Genomic DNA, 10796 nt, shown 5'->3' with positions numbered 1-10796 from the left:
ATGTAGATTTGATTATCTGATTTTTAGGAGGTGGGCCAGGATATCTGATTGCCCAATTAGAAAAAAGATCAGCAGTGGAACAAGGAAGCAAAAAGTTGGGATCCAAATTGTGAATAATGAGAACCAGATCTGCTTAGAGAAGTTGCATTCAAGGATTAAATGTACTGTTGTCTCTGCATTTTCGTTGCACAACGAGTAAATGGAGGAACCGTAGAACCCTTTCCTCTACAATATGTCATATGTTAGGATTTTGCCATGGCAAAGAAGCCAAGAAAAGAAGTCGACTTTGGGCCATGAAGGAAAACGCCAGACACCCTGCCAAGGTGCTAGGTTGGGGGGGACGTATGGCCTCTCATTCAGCTTGGCATATCCCATGGAGACAGCGTAGCCTCTGGCATTCGGCCCCCAACCTTTCGAATCTCTTTTCCTCATGTGTGTGGGCGCCAAGCCATGAAGGAGGTCAAGCAGCGTGGACCATTCGTTGATCAGATGAGCCGGCACCTCAATACGTTTCCAACCTGCCCAAATAGAATCACTCCAAAGAGAAATATCCCACAACGAACACAACCCCTCTCTATCCATCCAGCATCGCAGCACTCTAATGGAGGCTCTGTCTTCAATTGGGTCCATATTCATGATTTTATCAGTCCAGATGTTGATCTTTTTGCCATTTCCTGGGATCCAGTAGGAGTGCGCATTGATTAAAGGAGCAGCTTTAACATACAGTTTAAGGAAAGACGAGTTAGGCAAATGAATCACATTGTCTAAACAGCTAGAACGAGGACCTCTGAAATACTTTTTCCAGAGAGCCAATTGGGCCCAGCCAGGCTTGGGCGCAATGATCCTCCAGATAATCTTAGCTGCCATAGCCACATTCTGCTGACAGAGGTTTTTGAAATTCAAACCACCCTCCCACAGTGGCTTGGAGATGGTTTCCCAACTGATAAGGGGAATCTTGTTTTCATTATGTTTTCCTCCCTTCCAAAAGAACCTCCGCATGAACTCTTCCATTTTTTTTAATATGATTGCCGGAGCGAGAAGCCCAGCAAATTGAAATAGAGGGAGGCTGGTGAGCACAAATTTAATTAGGACAGATTTGCCAGCAGTGTTGAGCCAGGAGTAACCCCAGGCTTGGATCCTAGTCTTGAATTTTTCAAGCTGAGGGAGCCAGTCTTTGCTTGCAGGTCTCTTATGAAAAACAGGAAGGCCCAAGTATTTGAAAGAGGTCCAAGAAGAGGAGGCTGCAAAACCCAAACATCTATAAATAGCGGAGAACAATCTGGGCGAAGTGTTCCAGCTGAAGATGTGACATTTGTTCTTATTTACAACACTGCCTGAGGCCTCACTGAATTCATCCAAAACTTCTTTAAATTTAGAGGCAGAGGAAAGAGAGGCAGTACCTAAAAGTAGAGTGTCATCCGCAAATAAGGCGTGATTTATGTTTTTGACCCCTCTTGCAATACACAGTCCATTAATATCTCTATCTTGTATCTTTTTGTCTAACAGGAAGCTGAGAACAGAGGCTTGGATGACAAATAGCAGAGGGTGAGGAGGACACCCCTACCTAAGCCCTCTCGAAGCTTTGAAAAAATCAGTGGCTCTTCCATTTACAAGAGGAGCAATCCATGGCTCCGAGATGCATGCCCAGATCCATTTAATGAAGTTTGCTCCAAACCCAAACTTGCTCATGACTTTTAAAAGAAAGCTATGATTTAATTGATTAAAGGCATTTGCTAAATCGAGTTTAATCACCATACCTTGTTCTTTTCGAAGAAGACTTGAACGAATTGCCTCTTGAACAAGGGTGAAGTTGTCCACGATCTGCCTTCCTTGGATGAAGCCTCCTTGATTCTCCGGAATTATTTTGGGAAGAATGAGCTTCAATCTATTTGCAATTACTTTGGTGATTAACTTGTACCCAGTATTGCATAAGGAAATCATACGGAATCTGTTGAAGTTGTTGGCGCCTTTTTCCTTGGGAATGAGGGCTAAGAAAGTGGAGTTTGTACTGCCTCCTATTTTCTGAGTATTTTGAGACTTTTGAACCATTTTGAGAAGATCATTTTCAACAATCGGCCAACAAACTTGGAGAAACCTGGTAGAGAAGCCATCCGGACTAGGGGCCTTATCCGGATCCATATCAAAAAGGGCCTTTTTAACTTCATCTTTAGTGACTTTGGCCTCAAGGATCTCATTCATACGAGGAGAAATTGCAGAAGGAATAATGTCTAACAGATCTGAGTATTGGTGCAGATCCTTATCTTCACTATACAAGTTTTGAAAGTGAGAAAAGGCTGCTTTCTTAATGTCTTCAAAATCCTTGTGAGTGTCGTTATCCTCCTTAATCTCAGAAATAGTGTTGAAGCATTTCCTGGCCTGGGCTTGCTTGTGGAAAAAAGCAGTGTTCCTGTCCCCTGCTTTGAGCCAGAGGTTTCGAGATTTTAATCTCCAGTATTCTTCTTCAGCTAAGCAGGCCTTATGAAAGCACTGTTGCAGATGAGCCTCTTGATCTAACAGCTCCTCTGTGACTATAGCGTTCTCCATATGAGTTTGATGAGAGGCAAGAGAGGCTTTAATGGCTTTTCTTTCTGTATCAGGGTTGGACAGGGTTTTGACCCATCGTTTTAGAACTCCTTTTACCCTTCTAAGCTTTTCCTCCCAGATAAAGAAAGGAGATCCTTTGACAGGCTGACTCCAACTATCCTTGATTGTTTGCATGAAGTTTGGCTCCTTGACCCAGAGGGGACTAAATCTAAATGGAATAGGACCCAGATCAAGATGGGCTAGGAGCTCTAACTTTAAGGGCTTATGGTCCGAGATGCTGCTAGCAAGAATGTGCATTCTGGGTTCTAAACCTAGTAACAGATAGGAGCTTTGAATGAAAAATCTATCTAATTTGGCAGCAATATGACCAGGGCCCACTCTTTTGTTAGACCAAGAGTACTTACCGGAAGAAGGTTTAATATCTAGCAAGTCCCAGTCCTGCATAATATCCTTTGCCCATTCCCTTGCAGGATCTCGGACTGCGTTGCCTCCCCTTTTTCAGACAAGTGAAGAGTGAGATTGAGGTCTCCAGCAATAATTATATTTTCCAGGTTTATCAAGTCTGCTTGGTTCCTTATAGAATCCCAACAATCCTTTTTTTCCCCGATATTGACTGGAGAGTATACATTGAAAAGGCAAAAGATTTCCTTAGTATCTAGATTCTGCATTTTTAGCAGCAACCAGTGAGTATTACTAGCCTCAAAGGTGACTGCAAATTTGCTGGTGTTCCATAGAGTGCCAATCCCTCTCGAGGCGCCCCAGGCAGATATTGCTCTTACTTCACTTTTAAACCAAAGTTTCTTGCTTGCTTGCAGGAAGACTATGTCTTCCAGCTTAGTCTCCTGGACGAGAAGTATGTCTGGAGTTTCTGTTCTTATTAAGCTTCTCATGACTTCTTCCTTTACTTTACTCCCCATACCTCTACAATTCCAGGAGATGACCTTCATTATTTATGTTTCTGGTGGGCTCCCTTGGAGCCTTGGGGCTGATTTTTCAACATCCTAGGCTTTGAGGCTAGCAGTTTTTCCAGAGTTGGCTGGCTGCCCTGTAGCTTGTCTTTGTAAGTCTCCTGCTCTCTTTTTTCCCTGTCAGTTTTACGGCCTCTTATAGATCTTCTTAACTTGACATACTTTTGTTACCTGGCTTATATATGATTAATAGAAAAAAAAAGTACTACCGAGCTCACAAAAAAATTGGATAATTTAAATAAATTAAATTAAAATATTTAATTATCAAAATAAATCAAATCAATATTAAATATATTTAATCAAAATCATTTATTTTCTCTTACCTCTTTTTCTTTCTTATCTATAAAATATTTCATACTACTTTTATCTATATGATTAATCTTATATATACTTCTCTCATATTAATTATAATATAAAATAATCCCTCTCAATCCCTTAATATTAATAACCTCCAATATCTTTAATATCAAAATCCCTTAATATTAATAACCTCCAATCTCCCATTACAATAATAAATTAATTTTTATTAACAATAAATTATAAATTAATATAAATTTCCTATAAAAATTATTATATGTACTAATTTATTAATATCCTTTCTCACCCTAAAAACCTCATATTAATTTTGTTGTCCCATCAACCCTTTATTTAAAAAAATAAATTATTACATATTTTATTATACACTTCATCTTCTAATCGACTTTTATAGTTTCTTGTACTTCTATTATATATTCCCTCTCCGCTATTCATACACATTGAAAGTCTTGACGATAAAATTGGTTAGTAGCTCCGAAACATAAACAAAAAAATCTACATCTATGGATATTCCTTTTCTAATAAAAATAAATCCTACACATAAGCTTGTGAATCAGTTTGCGCCTGTCTCTGTCTCAACCCGATACTATAAAAGTCAATGGGGCTCAAATATTGCAGTCACATCTCCAGTGAATTCATTTTCCCTATTTTTAATAAAAGATGGTGGAGTGGAATAGATGTGCAATTAATTAATTAATTAATTAATTTATTTATTTATAATTAATTTAGTGATAAATTTTTATTTAAATTGTACTTTTTTTTTTTTTCTCAGCAACACTAACTACTTTATATTAATATGTACAGGTAAATCTTACATTCAAGAGGACTGGCTGCCCAGGGCCAACTGTGGCTCCTTGGGCAGCTCTATCAGACTCAAAATTCTCTTGCACAGGGTTATATTTCCAGTCTTGACCAATACACCTGACACAGTAATGATCCCATATGATGCTAAAAAGGCCCACGCAGGGGCATCCTTCAAAAGACACATGACCCAGAAAGTCTATATAAGCCGCGTACATGACCCAGAACAGAAAGACTTCAGTAGCCGTGAACATGACCCATAACAGAAAAGAAACAAGCTAAGACATAAGACATAAGACAAGAGGTGTGAACCAGATACCGACCGAGACCCCATACCAGTCCTGAAAATGCGAGGGAGTGCCGCTGGGGGTTACTCCTCTGGTTTTTCTTCCAGGATTCTGCACCAGCCTTGTCCCTCTGGGATTCCATCCCACATTGCCATGGGATCTTGCGCGGGGGCTGGCAGCTCTGGTTCTTGAGTTCGGGTGGGAGCTTGCTGAGGCCCCTTCGCTGAATTGCCCTCTGCATTCGATGGCTCCCCCATTGGGCACTTCCCTCTGTCAACCTCTTGACTTTCCTCAGCAGGGAGCCGTTGCAATCCTTCCTCATTCTCCTCAGGAATTTTGGTAAATAGTACTGAGATGTGGGCATTAATGCCAGCGTTGTCCCTGGAGCTGCCCAGGGTGAAGATAACTGAGCCGAACGCTGGGAGCCTAGGCGCACCTTCACTGGAGCCGCCGGCCTCCATAAACTGACTGGCTTGAACAGGGGAAGCTCCCACTCTTCGGTGACAATAGCAGCAGCAGCAGTGATGGTGAACATCCGCTGCAGGGGAACGAGAGGAATCACCACGCCCTGAGCCCCTTCCTCTTCTGCAAGGCATCCTCTCTCGCACCATGATGTCCGCGGCGTCCTTAACTTGCTCCAGAGCAGATGAGGGCCTGCTGTCTCCGCGTTCCTTCCCAAATAATTGTCGCCCCCAAATTGGCTCGAGACAGAGCTCAATTGAACATAGGCAAGAACCAGGAAAAACCAGCAAGGAGCAAGCCTCGCCCAAGCTCTCAACAACAATATCGCAGCTTTGCTCAGGGATCTGGGCAGTTTCCTCGTCGCACTGAGCTCCGCACGCCAACATCCCCACATTCTTAAACCCATCAACATTCCTTTGAAACTCGCCCGCATTGAATGCGTTCTGCAGGCTCTCCATCGCTCCCAGCGCCTTCATTAAGGCTACTATTATGCGTCTTCCAGCTTGGAGTATTGGCGGCGAGAGGCATTAAAGACCTCCAATCTTCACGTGGCAGCCCGTGCTGGGCATGTGGCTCTCCCTGAGCTGGCGAGATGACACCCGCATCCGGGGTTAAATTGTATTTTTTTAAATGTATAAATAAATTTAATATTTAAATTTTTTTTTAAATTTAAATATATTAAAATATAAAAAACACAATTCAAAATTTTAATTTTAATATTTTTTAACTAAACACAAAATTAATTTGAAAATATTAAAAATATTTTTTAACTAAACACAAAATTAATTTGAAAATATTAAAAAAGAATTACAGTGTTATAATTCAAATAATTTTCTATGAAACATAAAATTAGTTCGAAAATATTAAAAAAGAATTACAGTATTATAATTCAAATAATTTTCTATCAAACATAAAATTAGTTCAAAAATATATTAAAAGAAAAATCTACATAATTTATATAAAAGTGGTGCCTTATTATTCTAAAGTTTCAGAGTTTTTGGCCAGCAAAACAAATTTTTTTTTGTTAAATAGTGTTTTCTAGTGGTTTAAAATTTATTTAATTTTAGTTAAATAGTGTTTTTTAGTTGTTTAAAATTTGTTTTTAAATATGTAAATTGCTCGATTTATATAGAGTTTACAATTTAAACTTGTGATTTCAACACAATTTTATTCTAACAAATTTTACCTGAAAAAAATATATGGTAAAAAATCTCCAAAAACATAAAACAATATTAAAACTTATACATATTTTTTGAGGAGTTGCCTTTAAAGAGATTTTTTGGAAGTTTTTCCGGTCAAAATCCCGCAGCAATTTGTTGAAATCACAAGTTTGATAGCTAATTTCTGCACAATCAAACCATCCCAAGGGTTTTTCAGGGTGCTGAATCCAAATATACAGTTAAAAAACCATTTTAAATAATACAAATCAAAATTTAACCTCAATTTTTTCCGCCAGATTCCGTCTCTAAAAAATCACTAAAAACAACTCCATTTTTTAATAATGTCATCCTCAGCTACCCTGGGAATCTCCCAAAAAAAAATTATTTTATAATTTTTAATAAAAATATCATTAAACTTTATCCTATCTTTGTGAGCTTCTTATCGTTTTGTCGTTTTCTACTGGCAGTAATGTTGACTACTCAATAAAATAACAGCAACCCAAAAAATGATGAAAAAATAACTTGCTATGTCTCTTCATAAATACTGAATGAGTCTGAGCGTCCAGTATCTGTAAGCAAATTAATTACTCCTAGACTTCATGTGATGGAAATTGAGAGACAGTTGCATTCTCAATGATATGCACAGTATGATGGTATCAGTCCTTTGACCGATACTGGGAAGCCTTACAAATTTTACAGGCCAATTCTGAAGTACAAATTTCACAGGCTAATTTTAAAATGGTTGGCAGGATGAGGAATATATTTCTTCGCATTCGCTACTTCTCAACAGTTGTTTCTCAGTAAGTTCAATAATTTTTTACTCGTATTTAAATTTCATTTTGATTTTTATGTTAGCTTCTCAGGACTGTGTGATGTTTGAGAAAAATTTAAGAGTTAATATTGACAGGTGGATTAATTTTCTATAGTTTTTCTTTTTAAATCACTGATTTGTAAATAATTTTATAAAATCATTGGAAAATTGAATGATTTTATAAAAATATCATACTAAAAACCAATAAGATTAGCATGAGGTTATTGTTGTTTTTTTTCCAAAAACGTAGGATAAACACAGAGGAGATCAACTCAAAGAAGTGCCCCTTCAAAGAACTGAAGCCATGCGAGGCCAACAGGCAAGCTTTATCACCAATAAATTTCTTGGAAAGAACCGGCACCCTGTATGGAGAAAGAACTTCGATGGTCTATGGATCTGTTCGCTTCACTTGGGCACAAACAATAGAGCGCTGTCGCAGGCTTGCCTCTGTGATTCAATCTCTAAATATCAAAACAGGAGACGTTGTAAGTTCTGAACGAATCTCTGGCTGGAATTTGATTATTTTTGAGAATTTATTTGTTTATCTCTATATTCGTTGAGTTATATGTGCAGGGATAAATTCTTATTCTCTGTGCTTTTTCTTTTAAGTTACAGTGTCTTTCAATTTTTAAAATCTGTTATTGTAAGTTCTATGTTCCTATTGGACTTTTTTTTCCAGTATCTGGCGATTGGGTAAAATGGACTGAACAGCTTTTCAGTTTTTGTTTTTTCCGGACATGTGTCAAATTGGATCCATTGACTTCAAGTTTTTGTATATATACTGAATTTTATATTCTCTTAAATAAACTATGATGTTTTTTCTCTCTGAAAAAAAAGAAAAAAAAGAGATAAATTCTTATTCTCTGCTTACTGAATCTCAATTTAAGAGTTTTTATTTGTTTAAAGTAAAGGCAAATGTTATTCGCTTAAAAACTTGAATGTCCAGAATTCGATTCAGAGACAACATACCTTTAAATAATAATCTCAACCTATTAAACTCACTTGCGAAACTTTTAAAAATCCTTCATTCTTTAAGCACATCTGGTAATACCTCTGCCAAAATAATTCACAAGGAGGGCAGGGGAATTTCTGATAAAGCTGGGAAATGGATAATTTAGAGTTCAATGAATTCTTCCCTTGAGTTAATCGGCAACCCCAAATTAAAAGTGATCTCTGGAAGCATATTAAAAGGATTAGAAGTTGTAATTAACAATTTAGATTACAAATGTATCTGTGTTTTTAGTAAGCAATTTTTTTCATAATATTCTTTAAAATAAATGCTATTTTTGTGCCTTTTTTCTATAAGATGTAAATAATTTGTTTTCCTCCATGTTCTAAAACTACACTAAACTTTAACTCTATAAAATGCTCCAAACATTTAAACTTGTAATTATTGTAATAATTGAATTATATATATATATGATTGTGTTTTAGACATTTGCTCCTACAACCACATAGTTATTTGTAATATAAAAGGTTTGCCATGACTTTTGTTATACAATTTTAAGTTCCATTTTTAAAATTGCATTATCCATGCATATGACAGGTTGCTGTAGTGGCCCCGAATATACCGGCCACATTGGAAATGCACTTTGGAGTCCCAATGGCAGGGGCAGTGCTCAGCACTTTAAATGTGAGACATGATGCACACACAATGTCTACCATTTTAAGGCATTCAGAAGCTAAAGTAGTGTTTGTGGATTACCATTTCTTAGAAGTTACAAAAACAGCTGTCAGGATTCTTTCTGAGGTGACAAAGGACTTACCATTAATGATTCTGATTCATGACCTGGACAAGTCCCCATCATCTTCTTTGAATGATGATCATAAAGATTTTCTTGATTATGAAGAGCTTCTGATAAGTGGAGATCCAAATTTTGAGACCCAGTGGCCTGAAGATGAATGGGAAGCTATCTCATTAAACTACACATCAGGCACAACATCCAGCCCTAAAGGTGTGGTGTACAGCCATAGAGGTGCCTATATCAATACAATCAATACTCTTTTAGCCTGGGAAATGAAGTCTATGCCTGTCTACCTCTGGATAGTACCCATGTTTCATTGTAATGGTTGGGGATTTCCATGGGGCATGGCTGCACAAGGTGGCACCAGCATTTGCTGCAGAAGTGTAACTGCAAAAGACATATTTGATGCCATTGCTGAACACAAAGTCACCCACTTTTGTGCAGTACCGACTGTTTTAAGTATGATTGCAAATGCAGCACCTCATGAAATAAGACCACTTCCTCACACCGTCCATGTTTTGACAGGTGGTTCACCTTCTCCTCCGCCCTTGCTGTCCAGAATACAGGAACTTGGTTTCCACCTAACACAAATATATGGCCTCACTGAATCATATGGAATCATGTCCTCATGTGTTTGGAAGGATGAGTGGAGTATGCTTCCATCAGAGGATCAAGCCAAACTAAAGAACAGACAAGGGGTCCCTAATTTGTTGGTCTCTAAACTAGATGTCAAAAATCCCACCACAATGGAGAGTGTTCCTCACGATGGTGCCACAATTGGTGAAGTCATGATCAAGGGCAACACAATCATGAAAGGATACTTGAAAGCAGAGGAAGCTACAGCAAAGGCATTTGAAGGTGGATGGTTTCACACTGGTGATTTAGGAGTCATTCATCCTGATGGATACCTTGATCTCAAGGATAGATCTAAAGACATTATAATTTCAGGGGGGGAGAATATTAGCAGCATTGAAATTGAAACTGTTGTTTATTCTCATCCAAATGTACTTGAAGCTGCAGTTGTAGGGCGACCTGATGATTACTGGGGTGAAACCCCTTGTGCTTTTGTGAAACTCAAAGATGAAGAGGAAGTAGTTACTCCTGAAAGCATCATCAGTTTCTGCCGGCTTCGTTTACCACATTATATGGCTCCTAAGACTGTTATTTTTGGAGAGATTCCGAAGACACCCACAGGAAAAATTCAAAAGTATTTGCTGAGGGAAAAAACCAAAGCTTTAGGCACAATCTTTCCCAAAAACTATAAAAAGGAGTGAAAGCCTTCTTATATAAGGTACAAGGTGCAACATGGTGATCTCTGAGTTAACAAGCTCTAAGAATTCTATGAGGTTTTCATTGATATCATATAGCTTTTCTTCAGCCTTGTAGAGGAATTTGGTAATTATCTTTGCAATGAAAACTGTATTCTGGTATTTTTCTTCAAATTTATGTTGCATCTTCGTGTATCCAGATGTATTTATTTTACTATATAAATAAATATAGTGCTTTTTCTCTTAAAAAAAGAATAATATTGCATTTTTTTGGTTTGGATACTTGTGAAACAATTTTATTTTATTTTTCTTCAAAATCTGGCGATATAATTTTTGTCTATATTTTATTCCCAAAAATCTTTATACTCCTACAAATTACACTACTAAAACTTAAAATTCAGAATGTTCCATTCCAAATTTCAACCAAAATTGACA

General features: G+C 37.6%; 2 protein-coding genes across 2 annotated transcripts; one reads left to right on the top strand and one right to left on the bottom strand.

The window, feature by feature from the left end:
• Positions 1 to 225: 225 nt before the first annotated feature.
• LOC149151322 (uncharacterized) lies at positions 226 to 3461 on the bottom strand. The gene is made up of 4 exons (XM_089443123.1): positions 3226 to 3461; positions 2949 to 3037; positions 1758 to 2414; positions 226 to 1241 (listed from the first exon to the last, which is right to left on the bottom strand). Exons 1-4 carry the CDS (start codon positions 3459 to 3461, stop codon positions 226 to 228), a joined length of 1998 nt encoding a protein of 665 aa, XP_089299249.1.
• A 3612-nt stretch (positions 3462 to 7073) lies between these two features.
• LOC149151321 (butanoate--CoA ligase AAE1-like) lies at positions 7074 to 10589 on the top strand. Its single transcript, XM_089440063.1, has 3 exons — positions 7074 to 7337; positions 7599 to 7833; positions 8895 to 10589. The coding sequence occupies exons 1-3, from the start codon at positions 7276 to 7278 to the stop codon at positions 10365 to 10367; spliced, it is 1770 nt and encodes a 589-aa protein (XP_089296189.1). The 5' UTR covers positions 7074 to 7275; the 3' UTR covers positions 10368 to 10589.
• The last annotated feature ends 207 nt before the right edge of the window (positions 10590 to 10796 follow it).

This window comes from Pinus tabuliformis, chromosome 9, assembly GCF_031772625.1.
Source record: "Pinus tabuliformis cultivar Carrire ecotype Pingquan chromosome 9, CPIR1, whole genome shotgun sequence".
NCBI classification, from domain to species: domain Eukaryota; kingdom Viridiplantae; phylum Streptophyta; class Pinopsida; order Pinales; family Pinaceae; genus Pinus; species Pinus tabuliformis.
Note: the sequence above shows the minus strand (reverse complement) of the source record. Positions and strands in the feature narration are given on the sequence as shown.